The sequence below is a fragment of the Vombatus ursinus genome, unplaced genomic scaffold (assembly GCF_900497805.2).
Source record: "Vombatus ursinus unplaced genomic scaffold, bare-nosed wombat genome assembly UNPS02014179.1, whole genome shotgun sequence".
Lineage (NCBI taxonomy): Eukaryota > Metazoa > Chordata > Mammalia > Diprotodontia > Vombatidae > Vombatus > Vombatus ursinus.
Genome location: NW_020953957.1, coordinates 3,230,326 through 3,250,177, shown reverse-complemented (window position 1 = coordinate 3,250,177; position 19,852 = coordinate 3,230,326). Strand labels below are relative to the sequence as shown.

At 42.3% G+C, this 19,852-nt stretch overlaps 1 protein-coding gene across 1 annotated transcript; it reads left to right on the top strand.

The window, feature by feature from the left end:
• Window positions 1–7,899: 7,899 nt before the first annotated feature.
• DDX20 (DEAD-box helicase 20) lies at window positions 7,900–19,475 on the top strand. Its single transcript, XM_027860368.1, has 11 exons — window positions 7,900–8,179; window positions 8,613–8,707; window positions 9,281–9,449; window positions 10,742–10,856; window positions 10,978–11,120; window positions 11,293–11,431; window positions 11,552–11,610; window positions 13,316–13,398; window positions 13,944–14,049; window positions 14,171–14,272; window positions 17,861–19,475. Exons 1-11 carry the CDS (start codon window positions 7,927–7,929, stop codon window positions 19,024–19,026), a joined length of 2,430 nt encoding a protein of 809 aa, XP_027716169.1. The 5' UTR covers window positions 7,900–7,926; the 3' UTR covers window positions 19,027–19,475.
• Window positions 19,476–19,852: the final 377 nt, after the last annotated feature.

The following is a 19,852-nucleotide window of genomic DNA, read 5'->3' as shown; positions in this document are numbered from 1 at the left end:
ATATATTTTATGTGAATTGTGCATATTAACACAAAGAAGATGAAGACCAGCTAAAGTGGGACCCTCAATCCTTTTTCTTTTTTTTTTTAAATTTTTCACATTTGTATCATATCCTTTGGAGGGACTGCACAGCTGACAGGTGCCTCTTTCTCATTCCCCTTTTTCAGTCCCCCTTTCCTACCATTTGTCCCTCAGCTACATATCAGTAGCAGACACCATCATCTCCAGGAGGTGAATATGATTAGCAGAAACCCTTCCTGACAGCTCCAATAAAAAGCCTTCAAATGCGGATTCTATTGAGCACGTCTCATTGCTAGTGACAGCCACTTTATCAATTAAATTCCACATTCTCCGTCTTCAGAGACACTGTGAATCTTCCTACCTAATAAATCATGGGGCCCCCAGTTATTGTTAAATATCCCATCAGTCTGTAATAAACTCCCTGCCAAAGGGGGCAGGTTATTTATTATGCTGCCTGGATAAGAATGAATAAAGTCCCGTCAGTTTTCACAAGGAGAAAAGCAAACTTGACACCTTGCTCCCCAAAGAATCAGGCTTCAGTGCATAATCGGGGCAATTAATCAAAGTGGTCTCTGGGACAGAACGAAGAATTGGGTGGGGAAGGGTGGAGAAGAACCTAGTCAGAAGATTTCTTTGAAACATGATCAGGCAAATCCCCATGGACTGGGCTACTGGTTAGAGCTCCAGGGAGTTCAGATCATTATTCCTCTTTCACTTCTTCTCTATACCATTTACAGAAAGTCAAATTGTGCTGATCACCATCCTAATGCTAAATTTTGTTGTTGGGTTATTTCAGTTGTGTCCAACTCTTTGTGACCCCATTTGGGGTTTTCTTGGCAAACAGATGCAGGAGTGGTTTGCCATTTCCTTCTCCAGCTTATTTTACAGATGAGGAAACTGAGGCAAGCAGGATTAAGTGACTCGCCCAGGGTCACATAGCTAGTAAGTTTCTATGGCCAGATTTGAACTCAGCAAGATGAGTCTTCCGGGCTTCAGGCCTAGCCCTCTATGACTGTGACACCTGAATGCTAAATATGTTACTCTGTGTCTTAGAAGGATAGCATAGGTGTGTCTAGAACATTGTATTAGTATGTGCAGCCAGGAAATATTTTTTTTAAGGTGAACATTTATTGATTACTCAGTCATAAAGGATCTTGAATTCATCAAGGCAAGGAATAAAAATTTAATAAAACAATATTAAAAAGTAACATCTAAACTTCACTTTAAAAATGAAAAATTTAAAAATGAGACACAAAATATCAATTCTATTTGAAATAAGATGTACCCAGCATACCTCACATAACCTCGTACACACGCTCATGAGGTATATTCCCTAACAATATCAACCTAATGAATTCTTATTACCTAGGGCTGATCCTTCCCGTCACTTCATTAGGACATTCTCATTTTAAAAACAGATAGATAGTTTTGTCATATTTGGTTAATCAAACTCATCATAGCTGCTGGAAAAACTCAAGATGAAAAGTTATACTAATGGCAGTTCAGCTGGTATCATTTGCCCCCATGTCCATCTCCCCATTCTTTTTTTTTTAGGCAATTGGGGTTAAGTGACTTGCCCAGGGTCACACAGCTAGTAAGTGTCAAGTGTTTGGTCTGAAGCTGGATTTGAACTCAGGCCATCCCCTAATCTTAAAATTCACTCTCTCCTCTCCTCTACCTCCCAGAATCTCTCTCTTCCTTTAAGATCCAGCTCAAGTACCTACTACATGCTACATGAAGCTTTTCCTGCTCTAAGGCTTGCAGTTCCCTTAGTGTGTGTGGGGGGGGGGGGGGGGGGGGCAGGAGGGGAAAGCTAAAATCCAGAAAAATGCTAATAAATTAGCAGGACATTTATTTTAATAAATTCAATGGAGTGATGATCCAACCTGGAGGGTATTCACATAGGGGAAGTTCTCCCAAAGATAACAAAAAGCAAAATGTTCTCTATAATGAGGTTTTGCTGCCTTCCCTTCCAAACTATCTTGTGTTTAGCTACTTTGTCTTTATTCTGTATTTATATAATTCTGTATTTGATTATATATGTAATTGTTTTCCCCATTGGAAAGCAAGTTCTTCTTGAGTAGGGATTATTTTATTCTTCATACTACTATCCCCAGTGCCTAGCACAGTGCTGTAGGATAACAAATATAGTGCCCTCAATTTTACTTTTGTGATGACCAGAATGGCTGTTTAAGCCAGTATTTGGTTGCTTTTATTGCTGGCAGATATGCATAATAAAATCAGGAACATAAAGAAAGAAAGGCATAATTCCTTAGCTTTTGGAAGTCTTTTTGTTCTTGTCCCAAGGTTTATCTGCCAGCCCATCACAGAGCATAATAGGAGCTTAATGGAGACTTGTAGACCTTGCCTCAATTAAATTCCTATTGGACTGAAGTGGGTTTCCCTCAATGGGTTTTGGCGACATAGATTGACAATCAGAGATTTAATAGGAGCTAAAAGAATTTCTAACCCCAAGTCAGAGAGTTTGCCAGGGACTGGAGACTGATACCAGGAGAAAGGCAATCAAAAGAATAGACTTAATCTGGGGCTTTTGCTGGCTTCCTGGCTCAGAATGGTGGCTCGTGGCCCTCAACCATGAGAAAAGAGCTTTAAAATCCCTTTCTTGCCAGGGAAAGCCATCTCAACTGCTATACTGCCAATATATGACTTGAAGACTCTGAAAACCAGCACGTGGCAGCAGACAGTAGCCCAGTCATAATCAGATCAGTAGAGAGAGCACATTCAGCCAAATGTAGACACCCTGGTCAGAAGAGACAACAGAATGGAGAGCAGAAGTGTGACTTGGCAGTATTGGAGATGTGACTTGCCCTTGCCACACATGTTCCTATACATGGGTTCCCCTTCCTGCATATTTTCTAGTTATTCACTTCTACTCTTTATGTACCTTCTCTTACTGCTGGTATGATCTTTAACGACTATCACTCATCCACTGTTTGTTATATCATCTCTTCTGGATGTGATTGGTCCACTGATATTTTTCCTTGTTGAGCTATTCTTTGCTACTGTTTTCAGGTCTTCAGGCCATAGAGTGTAGTGGCTAGTAAGCCCTTCCCTACCAAGGAATAGCTTTTTTAATATGTATTTAAAGGTTATGTACCACTATATCTAGCAAAATCCAGTCAAGGTTCCAAACTGAGGTTAAGTCTACTCTTTTGACTGTCTCCTGCTTCCAACTTTTACTCCTCTCTTCCCAGCCAATGCTGTGACTTGAGGTTAGAAAAGTCTTTTTAAGAATTGTTAAATCTCTGATTGACCATCTGTATCCCCAAACTCATTTTTGGGACACTTCAGTCACAAAATTCCACAGAAGTTGTGTGAGGATTGGGCGTAAGAGATTATCCCCAATTCTTATCAGCTCCCATCATTCTTCCCGATTGGCATGCAAATAAATCCAGGGCTCGATAAATGAGAGAGGCTACGCTTATGCCTTTGAACTACATTTGTGCCATTACTGTGCATACATGCTAGCAACAAAATAACTGGTTATTTAGCAATCTGTCCCCCAGAAAAGCTCTGTTCCATCTACACTGTAATTATGAAGCATGGAGACCACACAATCTAAATACTGCAATTCATTCAAACAACAAACATTAGGCAAACACCATCCTGTGCTGTGTGATAGTTTTCATAATTCAGTTTCTCTTCCTCAAGAAACTTACAGATGCTCCTGACTTCCTAGAGTTCAATATTATACCCTGTTCATGTAACTTCCTTCTTCCGTCCACCTTCTTTTCAGGTCCTTTCATTGTCTATAGCCTGGCTTCTGACCTCATTATTCAACAGAAACTACTCTCTCCAGTTATTCACGATGTCCTAATCACCAAACCTGATGCTATACTGGTCTTCTCTCCATGCTCATCCTTCTTGACCTCTCTGCAGCCTTTGACACTTTTGATCGCCCTTTTCTCCTGGTGACTTTCTTTTCTTTAGGTTTTCATGACACTGCTGTTTCCTGGTTCTCCTCCTACCCATCCGATGGGTCTTTCTCCTTTGCTAGAGCTTCATCCAGGCCATTCAGCCTAATGCTGGCTATCCCGTAGGACTCTGTCTCTTCTATTTTCTCCTTCTATCATGTGGTGATCTCATCAACTCTCATCGATTCAGTTATCATCTCTATGCTGATACTTCTAAAATTTACTCTTCCAGTCTCCCTGAACTCCAGACATCCATCCCCAACTGCCTAATGGAATCTCCAACGGGGTGTCCTGTAGTTATTTCAAACACAACATGTACGAAACCAAACTTATTAGCTTTCCCCCCCCTCCCCCCAAACTCTCTGCTCTCCCTAATTTCCCTGTTATTGTGGAAGGTACCACCTTCCTCCCAGGATCCCAGGCTTAATACTTGGGTAGCATCAACCTCTCTTCTCTCTCCTTTAACCCTCCCCTTCCCATTCAATCTGTTGCTAAGTTCTGTTGGTTTGACCTTCATAACATCTCTCACGTATGTCACCTGCTCTCCTTTGACTTTGCCGCCATCCTGGGGTGGGTCTTCATCAGCTGGACTTGTGCAGTAGTGCCTCAAGGCTCTCTCCCCTCCAGTCCATCCTTCATTCAGCTGTCAAATTTGTCATCTTCTTCTTTTTTTTTTAAGGTTTTCTTGAAATGGAAATTTATTGCTTTTTTTTAAAAAAATTATTTATTTATTTTTAGTTTTCAACATTCACTTCCATAAGATTTTAAGTTCTAAATTTTCTCCTCCTCTCCCCCCTCCCCAAGATGGCAAGCAATCTGATAGAGGCTCTACATATACATTCATATTAAGCATATTTTCACATTAATCCTGCTGTAAAGAAGAATTAGAACCAATGAGGAAAACCACAAGAAAGAACAAAAAAAAATTGAGAGCAAATAGTATGCTTCCATGGGCATTCTGACTCCATACTTTTTTCTGGATGTGGATAGCATTTTCCATCATGAGTCTTTGGGAGTTGTTTTAGATCCTTGAATTGCTGAAAAGAGCTAAATCTATCAAAGTTAGTCATCACACAGTGTTGCTGCCACTGTGTTTCATGTTCTTCTGGTTCTGCTCACTTCACTCAGCTTCAGTTCCTGTAAGTCTTTCCAGGTTTCAAATTTATCTCCTTAAAAAGTAGGTCTGATCATGTCACCTCTCCATTCAATAAACTCCAGTGGTTCCCTAGCGCCTCCGCGATAAAATACAAAACCCTCTGTTTGGCTCTTAAAGCCCTTTACAACCTGTCTCTTTGCTACTTTTCCAGTCTCCTTACACTTTACTACTCTGCACTTAGTCTGTGATCCAGTAACACCGTTTCTTACACGTGACACTCCATCTCCTGACTCCAGGAATTTTCTCTGGCTGTCCCTCATTCCTGGAATTTTCTCCCTCCTCATCTCTGCCTCCTAGCTTCAATGGCTTCCTTCAAATCCTAGCTAAAGTCCCACCTTCTAAGAAGCCTTTCCCAGTCCCCCTTAATACTAGTGTCTTCCCGAGGCAGCTAGGTGGCACAGTGGATAGAGCACTGGCCCTGAAGTCAGGAGGACCTAAGTTCAAATTTGGCCTCAGACCAAACACTTGACACTTACTAGCTGTGTGACCCTGGGTAAGTCACTTAACCCCGATTGCCTCACCAAAAAGCAAAAAAAACCCCAAAACTAGTGCCCCCCTCTGTTGATCACTTCCAATTTAGCTTGTATCTTGTTTGTATATAGTCGTTTGCCTGTTGTCTCCCCCCATTAAACTATGAGCTCCTTGAGGGCAGGGACTGTTTTTAGAAGACTTTTTAGCAAGTTCTTATTGACCTACTTTTTTTTTTAAGCAAAAAGGTTTCTTTATTCCTTTGAGGGACAGAAATTAGACACATGTGTTGGGGTCTCCTCTAGTAGGCTAAATCTTGATATATATATTTGGGACTAAATAAAAAAATCAAACAGTCTAGTGTAGCAACAGTGGTAAGGCACAACAGCAACAGTGAGGCAAAGTTGTCCAGTGACAAAATATCAACACGTATCAGCGCTTCACGTCTAGGCTTGTTGGTGCGTGCCTGAATTCAGGGACCATTAATGTTCTGCGTTTGGTTGCAACATCCAGAGAGTAAGCGCAAAGGATTGTTGTTATGTCAAGCTCAGAGTACAACTTGCTTGCTGGGCCTTAGATCTGAAAAGCAGAGTTTCAACTCTGAATGATTCCTGATAGACCGGTGATGTTGAGGTTTAGAGATTTAGTGGTGCTGGAACCCTAAAATCACAAGTGGGTCCTGCCCAAATGAATTCAACACAAGCCTTCTTTCAGCCAAAGACAAGGTTTATTAAAGATCCGCCACATTGGCCAGACTCTTAAGGAATCCGAACACTTGTGAGCTATTGGCTAGATTATAAGAAACTGAGCCTATTGACCTACTACTGTCTTCCTTCATTAGAAAGGAAGCTTCTTGAGGGCAGGGATTGTCTTTATTTTTGCTTGTATTTTTAGTACAGTGTTAGTACGTAGTAAGCACTTAATAAAATGCCTGTTGCTTATTGGAGGACAAAGATAACAGTATCATAGATGGGTTGGAAACCATATTGTTGGGAGGGAGGGAGTACCCACATCCAGGGGCTTACAGAACCACAGAAGTATGAGGGCAAGCTAGCTTAATTGGAGGAGTGTGTTTGTCAGAGGACTTTGCACCCAGCCCCAGCTATGCTGCTCACTACCAGTGTGACCTTGACCAAGTCCCTTCCCTTTTCTGGGAGAATGCTTCCTCTCTAACATGTTATGTGTGTGCATAGTGAATTAGATGACCTCTAGGGTCCCACACCTTTTTTCCTGTATACCAGGGAGTCGTGGGAAATATGTTCAGATGCTTTTCTTGGACAAGAGGTGGGCAACTACCGGGACAGAACGCTGCATACGTCGTCAGAAGCCAACCTGCTGTGGGTTATTTTTGCACAACTTTTTCTTGGGAAGGGTAGGGAAGAGAAGAAACATTTATTAAGCACCTACTATGTGACAGGGACTGCTCTAAACGCTTTACAACTCTCATTAGATTGTAAGCTCCTCGAGGGCAGGCATTGTCCTTTGCCTCCTTTTGTTTCCCCAGCGCCTGACACATAGTAGGCACTTAATAAACATTGACTGATTGGCACAAAAGCTGGCAGTTCAATTATTTAAAAAAAAAAACTGGAAAATAATCGTGCTAAAATCTATCGGTGCTCAAACTTGACGGATCCCAGCTCTCGCTGGTCTGGCGTCATTGTGATGACCCTGTGACGTCCATAATGCTTTCGGCCGTGACGTCAGGCCAACAGTAGCCCGGATGTCGGGGGCGGGGCGGGCTGAGCTCAGAGAAAGGTTGAGGGTCTGAATAGAGGTTTCGTCGGTTCCAGCCGCTGGGTCTCCTGGAGATTTCCACGCGCGGGGAAGCCTCGGCAGCCTCGAGGGGCCAGGCTGACCTGCCCCCTTGGGCCGGGGGTGGGCCGCATGACTCCTCCAGTGCCCTGGTCACCAGGGAGGGGGAGAGGGAAGGGGAAAGAGAGGGAGAGGAGCGCCGCCTAGGAGTCCCAGAGCGACGGACCGAAGTGTGAGCCGGTGGCGCCCTCTGCCGGCAGGCGGCACCACACCTCTCCTCCTTCCGGCCCCTCCCTCCTTCCTCCTTCCCTTTGACCCCCCCCACCCGCCCCGCCCTTGATTCCAAGTCTCTCGATCCCGCCTCTCTCTCTGCTCCAGTGTCTCTATTGGCCTTCACTTCGCCCTCCCTCCCAGTACTACTAGGCCCGCCCCGACTGTCTGTATCCGCTCTGGACGGCTTGTCAATAAAGTTGTTTCTCTTGCCTCGCGAGGCCGCCTCTACGCCCCGCCCCACTACTCTCGCGAGATCCCGCGACGGTTGTGGGCGGCATGGCTGCGGTGGCGGCGGCGGCGTCTGAGAGTCATGGCGGCGCGATGTCGGCGGGTTTGGCTCCCGTGCCCGACCCCTTCGTGGATCCGGGGGAACTCGGACAAGGCCGGAGCCTGCGCACGGCCCACGACGTGGGGGGCCCGCGGGCGCGCACCGGGGACGTGCTGCTGGCCGAGCCGGCGGACTTCGGGTCGCTGCTGCTGTCGCGGCCGGTGCTGGAGGGGCTGCGGGCGGCCGGCTTCGAGCGGCCCTCGCCGGTGCAGCTCAAGGCCATCCCGCTGGGGCGCTGCGGCCTGGGTAAGGCCCGGGGCCCGCACCCTGCTCTCTTGTACCCTCCGTTGAACCAAGCAGAGGCAGGTCGGGGCCGCCCCAGCCCCCCGGCCCAGAGGAGTCCCCTCCTCCATCTCCCTTCCCAGGGTCTGGGCTCCCACCGGCCTCTTGCACGTGGCTTTCTGAATGCCGACCTAACCTGGGGTGGGGGGCCGGACGAGACAGGACGGGACTGGAAGGGTCAATTGAAATCCTTGATCTTCCAAGTGAATGAACATTGATAAATTGGGCGAACAGCGGAAGGCCAAACCAGCCCCTGCCTTCAGAGAGCTTGCAATCTAACGGGGAAGACGGCAGCATGCGAGCAGACAGCCCTGTTCCCACCTCTGACGAGGTGCAATTGTATCCACCCAGATGTTTTTAACAGTAACTCTAATAGTAGTTGTTTGCTTCCCCCCAGATTTAATCGTTCAGGCCAAGTCTGGCACCGGGAAAACCTGTGTGTTCTCCACCGTGGCTCTAGACTCGCTAATTCTTGAAAACCTGGCCACCCAGGTGAGTTTCAATTGGAGAACTCAAGCAAATGGGTTTTGCAACTCCCTAGCCAATGGCTTTGTGAGGTGTGAAAGGGACCTTTAAGTGTGATGATGGTGGTGAGGACGAATGGCAAAGGACAAAGCAGGGAGAGTCCAAAGCTTGAAGTTTTCAGTTCTGAGCATAGGAGCCTTCCGGTAGCATCATTATGAGTTTCCTCTGAGGAGGGTAGATCTTGGGCCTTATCCATACTTTACATATTTCCCCATGCCTAGTGCCCTGCTTTGTTGAGTTGATTGATTCCTCAGCTTCACTTTTGACATGAAGGAGTGATAAGTTGAGTATCCTTCCATGATTTCTTAAACACTTGCCATTCAGCGTCTTCCAGGAAGATAGTGCTGTGGTGGTGCTCAAACTGCTTCTGTAGTGGTGACAGGCGGTTGGAAGACTTGTGCACATGAGTCATAGCAGGCTATTTTCTCCTTCATCCCTTGGGAGTATTTCTGGGGACTAGATGATTTCCATATTTTTAAAAATTATTCTGAAAAGAGAATTGATTTCTTCCTTTCTCTTCCCTATTCCCCCAACCCCCAGATCCTGATCTTGGCTCCTACAAGAGAGATTGCTGTGCAGATCCATTCTGTTATCACAGCCATTGGAATCAAAATGGAAGGTTTAGAATGCCATGTCTTTATTGGGGGGACACCTTTATCTCAAGACAAGACCAGACTTAAAAAGTGCCATGTTGCTGTTGGTTCCCCTGGTAAGTTTGTCCCCTTGTTTACTGTTGTTACTTTTAGGAACTGAATGAACTTCTTTTCCGGTCAAGGACGTTGTATATTCTGCAAGTGGTAATGGTTGCTCTTTTAATGGCCAGTGTCAGGAGCACTAAAGCAGAGAGATGGGCACTAAGCAAATGAGAAATCAGTGTGGTACCTGGGGAAGAGTGGTAGTTTTGGAGTTAGAGAACCTGATTTTGAATGCTGGCTTTGCTACTTCTACATACCTGTGTCATTTAACTTTTCTGGCCTTTGTTTCTTTATCTGTAAAAGAAGGGGGATGGACCAGATGACCTGAGGTCTCTAATCCAAATCTGTGCTTTTGTGAAAATAAGGATTCCTCTTAACTTGAGATCCAGAAGAATAAATTATAATTGTTATTTGGGGCAGAATGGGTCTGAAGACAATGTGAAAGATTATTAGCTGCTTTCTGGCAGGCTTTCTGGTTTGTGGATACTAATTTTTAATGTATATATTATGGATTATCTTAATTTGTAGGCCTGCCAGGAGTTGGTTGTCTTCTTGTAAAATGTTAACGAAACAGGAATGCCTCAGAAGGGAAGAGGTCTGGTTTTAGGGTAGCATCCTGGGCCTAGTTGAAGCTTCTTGGAGGCAGAGTTTTTTTTTTTTTTCTTAGTACTATCCCCTAGCAGTGCCTTGTACTTTGCCTTTTTTTTCCTTTTTTGTCTGCACATGTGATTTCCTTAATATGGAGAATTCAGGAAGGTGGAGCTCCTTTTACCAGTGGAACCTGGCAACCATCTTGCAGCTTAGAATCTAAAATGCTGCCTGGGGCACTGAAGCTGAGTGACTTGCCCAGGGTCACACAGCCAGTCTACGTAACAGGCAGGACTTGAATCTATGTCTTTTAATCTGAAATTCAGTCTCTAGCCATATGCCTCTTTCACAGTGTGAGAGATAATATTGCACTTAGTAGTAGTTTATTAGATGTTGAGTAGGCACTTTAGGTAAAAGGTTTTAAAATTGAATTAATTTGAATTTGTGGCCTCATTTCCATTTTGGTTTATTGATTAACTATGCACAGGATTTTAATGGGAACTAGGGAAGGAAATTAGGGGAATATAACTAATATTGTTTGGTCTGCTCTCAGGCTTCCAACAGTTGCTGTCACTATTGTTTAGATTCTTAAAAAGTGATATTATATCTGTGTGTATGTATATTTACATATGTACATACACATACGCATAATGCTTAAATGTTTGCTTTGTACATAGTTGCTCCTTCACTGTTATTTTTTATTTTTTCTGACATGTAGGCAGAATTAAACAGTTAATAGAACTTGACTACTTGAACACAGCCAGTATCCGTCTTTTTATACTGGATGAGGCAGATAAACTTCTAGAAGAAGGGAGCTTCCAGGAACAAATAAAGTAAGAAAAATAACTGGACTAACCATTAAAACAAAATGCATAAATATCTTTCACTTTCTTTTCTAAGGGATTCTTGCATTCAATATCTCCAGAGTGTTTATTTTTCTTCTGTTATCTGCAGTTGGATTTATTCCTCTCTGCCTGCCAACAAACAGATGCTGGCAGTATCAGCTACCTACCCTGAATTCTTGGCCAGTGCTTTGACGAGGTACATGAGAGACCCCACATTTGTGAGGCTGAATTCCAGTGACCCAAGTCTTATTGGTATGTCTAGGTTTTAGATATGTCCATTGGCATATTATTAAATGATATTCTGATAGTTTTTCCTCCATTGGCAGCTGTTAGTACATATCTGTTATAGCTCTTGTAATAATTCTTGACATATGGCATGATGCCTGTTCGTTCTCTATTAATGATTCCTAATTTTTTTGCATAGGGCTGAAGCAGTATTACAAAGTGGTAAATTCACATCCCTTGCCTCATAAAATTTTTGAGGAAAAGACCCAACACTTGCAAGAATTATTCAGTAGAATTCCATTTAATCAAGCTTTGGTCTTCTCTAATTTACATAGCAGGTAACATAATTTAAGATTGAGATACTGGGTGAAGGAGAAAGATATTCATGGGAATCTGAAAGTTTTTTGGATGAATTGTGTAATCATAAGATTTGAGTTCTGTATATTGTTTTTCCACAGAGCCCAGCATTTGGCTGATATCTTGTCATCCAAGGGCTTTCCTGCTGAGTGCATTTCAGGTAAGTGGTTCTTCTTTTAACCTTTGTTAGTAATACCTTGGAACAAAGTTCCCAAAGTAAGAAGGAGGAAATCGGTAGTCAGATGTAATCTTGGGATTTTGAGGCAGTCAAATGAGTAACTTCCAAATAAAGAAAATTGCTACTTAAATTTTACTTTGATAGGTTAAAAAAAAGGATTTTCCCCAATTTTTCTGTAATTTCAAAGTAGTACAAAGTAGTGTTCAGTTTGAAAATTGTCTTTGTGGAATTCTAGAGTATGTTTGTGATGTCCTTTGTGAACTTTATTTTACAGGTGAAAAGATTACTTTGTTAGTTAAGTTACATAACAGTGATGAGATTTCGTAATCTAAATAGAATTGCCAGTTTTATTTTCTTACGGGAGATAAAAGAAGTTGCCATTTCCTTCCACATGGTTAAAGTATCTCTTTTGGACTAGCAGGAATGAGTTATTTAGGGTATTTTTTTCAGATAGCGAGTAAGTTGACTAAGATGAGGGGTTTTTGTGACTCAGGTATGGTTTTCACCTATTAGTTGTTTGGGACAGTGTTTTTTGATAGAAAAACATTTTTAATTTGTGTCAGAAAACCCTCCAAAGTGTGCAAAGTATAATGTATGTTAAGCCTTCATGGTAATCAGGATGGGAGCTCATATTTATAGTTATGATGCCTTGTGTGGCTACAAAGTGAAATTTACATCAATCTCCTTTTATAAGACCCTTGTGAGATAGATGGTTCAAGTGTCATCCCTATTTTATAAATGGGCAAACTGAATCTCAGAGAGATGGTGACTTCACACAGCTAGTAAATGGAACTCTAGCCCAACTGTTTCAGATACTCTTTCCAGTGTATTTCATCGTCGTTGGAGCATTTATTATGTAATATGTACATTTTTGTTGAAACATATCAGGTATAGGTACTCTGTGTGTGTGTATGTATGTGTGTGTGTCTGTGTATGTGTATGTGGTGATGAATTGAAAATATTCCTATTCTAGAGCCATATTCTAACAAGGTCATCTCTCTTGTAACTCATTCAGAATCATTCACATTCTAAGTAACTCATATCTCATTGTCACATCACGTGGCAGCTAGATACAGAGCTGGAGTCTGAGTTCAAATCTAGCTGCGTGTGGCCCTGTGTATGTCACTTAACCTTTCTCAGCCTTAGTTTCCTCATCTGTAAAGTGGGGATGAGATAATACTTATAAAGTGCTTTGTAAACCTTTAAAGCCTCTATAAATGCCAGCTGTTTTTATCATGTGTAGGAAAGAAATTTGAAGAGAACTGAAGTTTTGCTATTATGCCTCATTGTGCAAGTGACCCTAGGTTCTAGAAAGCTATGACAGTAAGAAGACAAGCTTTGGGAGGTCCTACTGGACAAGGGAGGCCTAGTGTACGCCCAGTTACTGTCATCCAGAGACCAGCCTACCTCCATTTGGTGAGCGTCATCACCACATGATGAGTTCTTTCATGTCTATCAGTGTATCAGACAATCTACTAAAGTTTGAAGGGGTCAGAATTTGCATCATTTGGAGGACTTACCCATATGAATGAAATTATAAATGTCAAAGTCTTGAAATAGGTTATTTAAAATACTGAGAGCGGGAGTCAGGGTTACTGCTTTTATGTATTTGAGTGATGGCAAAAAGCAGCAGCACCAGTGCTTAGAAAGCGCTTATAAAACATTTGATGTTCCTGGATCTCTTCAGGTAGCATGAATCAAAACCAGCGTCTTGATGCTATGGCCAAGCTGAAGCAGTTCCATTGCAGAGTCCTCATTTCAACAGATTTGGTAAGCTTCCTGTTCACTTTGGATGACTAACATCTCGACACATGTTCTAGTCCTCAGATGTACAGATTTAGTATATTTTATGTTCATGGGTTGAGAGGATACCAGAAGACAGTCTACCCCTTTCCAGCTCCGTGGAATGATTTCTTAAAATGGCTCTGATATTTGTCCCTTTTCTTAGAGCTAAAGCAGTAATGGTTCACATTAATAGTTTATATTTATGCAGTATTTGGTGCATTATCTATTTTTCAGATGAAGAAACTGAGGCTTATTGATGTTTAAAAGACTTTCCCAAAGTGAGATAGCTAGTAAGTGTAGGAGTTAGGACTTAAGTCTTAGTCAGATACTGTTTCTGTTATATCACATGCAGAATTTAGAAAACACATTTAACTTCACCCATGCTTCCAAACGCACTTAATTTGGCACTTCATCTGTGATTGTGCCATAGTATTATAGATTTTTTTTTTTGGTGGAAATTACAGTGTACATTTTGAAATAATATAAGGGAACATTATTAAGTAAACAACTGCTATCTTATTCATTTTGAGACTTCACGTGGGATTGATGCTGAGAAGGTGAATCTGGTTGTAAATTTGGATGTGCCATTGGACTGGGAAACATACATGCATCGGATTGGCAGAGCTGGACGTTTTGGTAAAAGATAAAACAAAATATGGTTTACTTTATTTGAGGAAAGGGCCCTTATGAAATGGTTGGAATTGCAGGTATCATTTATGTCCGGCAGCAAGTGTAATTTTATACTTCTCTGTTTTAGGTACTTTGGGGCTAGCTGTGACCTATTGTTGCCGGGGAGAGGAAGAAAATATGATGATGACAATTGCTCAGAAATGTAATCTTAACCTCCTCTCTTTGCCAGGTACAGTTTGTTATCAGAAATTTGTTGAAGATCTGCCTAGCGCAATATGTATTTGATTACCATGTTAGCTCTGCTTTTTATTCAGGTGGATTGGTCTTTGCATAATTTTTTGTTTGTGTAAGTACAGGTTGTTAGACCATTTTCAAGTTTGGCAGTATTTTGATCTGTACACAGGATTTGATGGAACTACTGTTTTAATGTCATTTATGCTCTGTCCTTTTATTTTTAAGCATTATGTTTGACACTTAGTGAATGTTTTTTAAAAAAAACCTAGTCATATGGGAATATTGTTATATTTGATCATTCAATTCAGAAAATAGGGTAAATGCTTTTTGTTTGTTTGTTTGTTTTGTAAGGCATTGTGTTAGGTGCTGTGGGCAAGATAGATACAAATATGGCCCTTGTCCTCATGGGGCTTAAGATGTAATAGGGAAGATAAAATAGTCACACAAATAACTAATGTAGAATGTGAAAATATCACAAGAGACATAAAATGTTTTGGGAGGTTAGAGAAAAGAGAAGTTCTTGCTCATGAAAGAAAGTATTTCTTAATATGTTGAGTTTCATAGGTGGATGAATGAAAAATAATTGTAAAGCTTTTTTTTTTTTGAACCAACTAAGCTAATTAAATGTTAATATTTAGAATATAGGACTTAACATATTTATTGAATAATCAGAATTAATATACCTGGAGAAATTAATTTCTTTGAAAAAAATCTTAATCCCAAATTTAACAGTATATAGTTTTTTGTTGTTGTTGTGGGGTTTTTGGGTTTTTTTTTTTTTGGTGAGGCATTTGGGGTTAACAGTGACTGGTCCAGAGTCACACAGCTAGTGAGTGTCATGTGTTGGAGGCTGGATTTGAACGCAGGTCCTCTTGACTCCAGGGCTGGTGCTCTATCCACTGCACTATCTAGCTGCCCCAACACTATAGTTTTAAAAATATATTTTTTATTTATTTCATTAAATATCCTCAGGTACATGTAAAATTTGTTGTAACAATTGTTTTTAAAAATTTTGAGTTTCAAATTCTCTCCCTTCCTCCTGCCCCCCCCCCCCCATTATCTTTGAGAAGGCAAGCAATTTGATATCAATTAACAGTATATAGTTTTTTGTTTTTGGCGAGGCAGTTGGGGTTAAGTGACTTGCCCAGGATCACACAGCTAGTAAGTTTCAAGTATTTGGTCTGAGACCTGGATTTGAACTAGGGTCCTCCTGACTCCAGGGCCAATGCTCTATGCACTGCATCACCTGCCCCAACAGTATATAGTTTTAAGGAATATTAAGCATGAAATTGGTCAAGTCTTAAATTTTAGTTCCAGAGGTAAAATAGTAACATGCTGTCTCTTGGGAAGTCCATTCTATGTGTAATAGTCCAGTTTGATTACTGTTTATGCAAAGTACTTTAAAAATGATAATGTTAGGGCAGCTAGGTGGCACAGTGGATAGAGCACTGGCCCTGGAGTCAGGAGGACTTGAGTTCAAATCCGGCCTCAGATACGTAACACTTACTAGCTCTGTGACTCACTTAACCCCAATTGCTTCACCAAAGGAAAAAAAAATGATAATGTTAAGTATTCATCTTTGTTTCTTACTTTAAGGTCTGCCAGAGAATTGGCCAGCAAAGCCCCCTTTGGTGGAAACGTGTTAGAATAAATGTCCTTTTTTGGGGCGGGGGGAGCCTGAAGGGAATAGCATGATAAAGAGCATGAAGGTGCCAAGTTGGAATCTTTCACTATGTAATAATAAATATAGTAGATCTTTGAGAGTGTGGAGAAATCTTTGTGGGTGTGTATTACTCTGGGACTTGGGTGACAACAGAATAGCTGAGAGAGGCCTGGGAATTTGGCTGGATGAGATTGGGAGTTGACCAGAACTTTTAAGTTAAGAGAGACAGTGGTCAAGTCCAGGGAAGTCACCTAAGGCAGTGAGAAGCAGGTAGCTCTGGTGGGGAAAGAAGGCCAGAGTCTTAAGGAAGTCAGCTGAGAGGGATCAAGAACAATTCAGGTTCGAAGACTAGGGACAAAAGGATCAGAGATGGTCTAGATAGAGGATCTGGGCAACAAAAGAGATATGGGGGTAGGGGCATCATGGCTGTCAGAAACTTAGGCCATAGTGTTTAGATATCAAGGGGTCAAAATATAAGGGAGGTCCCTGAGTTACATAGTAGGCAGGGGTATCAGCAGGAAGAATGAAGCTGAGCCAAGGCCTTAATGTAGGGGCTTCATTATTTCTAATGTGGAAAGACAGACCTGACTGTTTGCATGTTTGTTGGTAGAAGGAAAGAGTCCTGAACCATCTAGAAGATGGTGCTGCAACTCCCTGTTCACACTTTTTGTTAGCCAGCTCTTTACTTTTTCTGTCACTTTCAGTATTTAATCTGAACTTAAGTGATGCCTCTCTTATCTGTCATCCTGGTGGGATTCAGAGTGCTTTTTACAGGGCCTTCTCATTGCCTCTTGGTTAAAGTATCAACTTCTGATCCTGGTGTTCATGGCCCAGCATAATCTGGCTCCAGCCCACGTTTCCATTCTTTTCTTCTTCACATAGTCAATGTTCTAGCCAGATTGGACTACTGTCAATTTCCCACCCTTTCCCTTTTCTGTCTCCTCGCCTTTTCTCACGCCATCTTCCTGAATCTGGAGTGGTGTTCTCTCCTTCTGTATTCCTCTTCCCTCTATCCATCTGTTGACATTCTCCCTTCTTTCACGACCCAGCTCATTTTACTCACAGTACTTCTCTCCTGTGCACTGGTCTCTCCCTCTTCTGAATTAAATTTTATTTTCAAATATATTTTGTTTTCTCATCCCCAAACTCATTTGTCTTTGCAGTATTGCTGTTACTGTGTAACTTGTTCATCTGGTTTTGCGCACCTCACTCTGCATCATTTCAAGTCTTCCCTGGTTTCTCTGAAACCATCCCCTTTATTATTTCTATCAACACTTCTCGTGTATATCTGTCAGAATTTGTTCAGCCATTCCCTGGTTGATGGGCATCCCCACAGTTTCCAGTTTTTTGACACTACTTTTTGTAGTGTATTTGCTACAGATAGTTTTGTATGTATGGCTCTTTTTTTTCTCTTTCTTGGATCTCTTTGGAGTGTATACCTAGTATTGGTATTGCAGGGTCAAAGGCATGCACAGTTTAATATTCTCTCGCACTTGCCCATCCTTCCCTCTTCTCTCCAATTAGATTTTAAACTTGGAAGCAGGAATATCAGTCTCTGTATCCCAAGAATAATGTTTTGTATGCTTTAAGTGCTCAATAAATGTTTATTGGGTTTAATTGAATTCCCAGTAGGTGAGGAGTTGTGGGGAACACAAGTCCTGTTCCTCTTCTGCTTTCTTAAGTTTGATAAAGGGAAATGGAAGAGGAAAATTCTGGGAAAGAATTCTCCACATCCTCAGAAACTTTTGATCCTTCTACCAGATGGAAGTGCTGCTGGGAAGGATGGAGCTTGTCTGCCATATTCCAGGAACAGCTCGTAAGAAAAGTGTTCTTAGGACCGCGGAGGCCTATGCTGCAGTTCTATGGAAGTTGATAAGAGTATTAGGAGAATATTAACTCTTTCCTTTTTTTATTATGTAGATCCAATTCCTCCTGGACTGATGGAAGAATGTTTGGATTGGGATGTTGAGGTCAAAGCGGCCGAGCCTACGGTTGACTCAGTTAATGTACCCATCCAACCCCCTAAAACAATTCAGAAACCAGATCGGATCATTCAGGCACAGAAAGCTCAGAACAGCCATGTGGCTCTATCTCAGACAGCTTCAGGTCCTGCAGGGATGGTCAAATCAAAGAAAGCTACCAAGCAAAAACACCCAGGAAAAAGCCATTCAGAGTATGGAACCAAAGAAAAAGTGGAGCTCTCCAGGGGGGTGGGCTGTCCCACACAATTGAAAGAACCAGTCGAGAACTACGTTCAGACCCCTGTTGAAAGTTCCAGCATCTTTCAGAACCAGACCAGAGAAGCTTCACTTGCCACACTTCCCAAAATCCCTTGTCTGTCTTCCTTTAAGACCCAGCAACCCTGTGTAGTGACTTACTCGGAATTGGTGGAGGATTACGAACATTACATTAAAGAGGGACTAGAGAGGCATGTAGAAATTATCAGGCACTATACTGGTCCTGGGGAGCAGGCCCTGCAGCCCCAAAACGGTCTATTGAAATGGAGACAAACTCAAGAGAGCCCCCGGGCTTTGGTGAGCAGCGGCCGCTCGGAAGATTCGGCTAGTGACAGTGATTCTGGCTGCTCAAGAGCATCGTCCCAGAGCAAAGGCAACAAGTCGTGTTTAGAAGGCTCTTCTGACAACCAGGTGAGAGAAGGTGAACTAGCCTGCATGGCAGGCCTTGCTTCTCCTAATCAGCCCTTGAATAGAAGTGAAACCCGGAGTGTGGAGGAAAGCCACGATGTCCCTCACATCTCGACGAAAGCCCTGGGGAGGGAGGAAGGAGCTAACCAGACCTCTAAGCGCAGCAGGAGAAGTGTTCCCAAGCGGGTGCCCCACCAGCTGCAGCGGGAGCCTCACGAGGAGAGTTGGCGCGGTCATGCTGGGGAGCAGCCTCCAGTTTTCCCCCCCAATCCTCAGAGTTATGAGGATTACTGGAGATCCTGCTACTGGGCATGGCAGGAGTATTATGCAGCAGCCTCTCAGTCCTATAGCTGGAATGCCAGGAGACACTCCGATTGGATGGCAGCCTATCACATGAACACCATCTATCTTCAGGAGTTAATGCGGGGCGGTGACCTGTGAAACCTTGAGTAATAGCAGCTCCTTGGTGCCTTGGAGGGGACTGTCCTTTGGGGTGGACTGTAATGGCATTTTTGAGGAACTTTAAAAAGCTTGAGGTTTTATGAACCTTTTATTCTTCAGGTTGGTTTGTATCAGGTGAGGTGCTGTTTCCTCTTTCTCTTTTGGAAAAATTCACAGATTTGGGCTCTGAAAAAGAGAACTTTGGGTACAGAGTCTTAGTGCATCATTTTCTTAACCATTCTTTCACTGTCTCCCTTAAAAATAAACTAAACATAGTACCATACCACTCCTTATTTAAAACACTCCTAAAATACCACCACCTGCTCCCAAGGAAACATCCAACTGAGATGTAAATATTATGAAGGACTTCGTGTAAAAAAAGAAATTATTTCTGATCATGCTGGATTTTCATAGCTGTAATGTGAAAATATACTATTTTTAGCATTTTTTTGACCATGAACTCCTTCCATTTTAAATTGAGGTAAATAGGGATTTTTAGTACAGATGTTTCTTTATGTTTTGTAAAAGTCCAAACAGAAAGGTTACTATGAGGCTGCTCAGTTTTGCAGCACACTGGGTCAGGCTGGCTGATTCCTCACCTTGTCATCTTCCCATTCTTGCTGTCAGAAGGCAGTCAGAATGAACTAGTAGCTTTTTGGGGTGGAGGCTAGCCTTCTGCCCATACCACCTCCACACAATGTCCTCAGTGCTCTTGTCAGCGGGCCTTTTCTCTCATAGTGCATCTGTTACGTTAGACTGGGAGGAAAGTTATTCTCGTTATGAAATATTTCATTCTAAAATTGCGGGTATCCAAAAAGTCACCAGA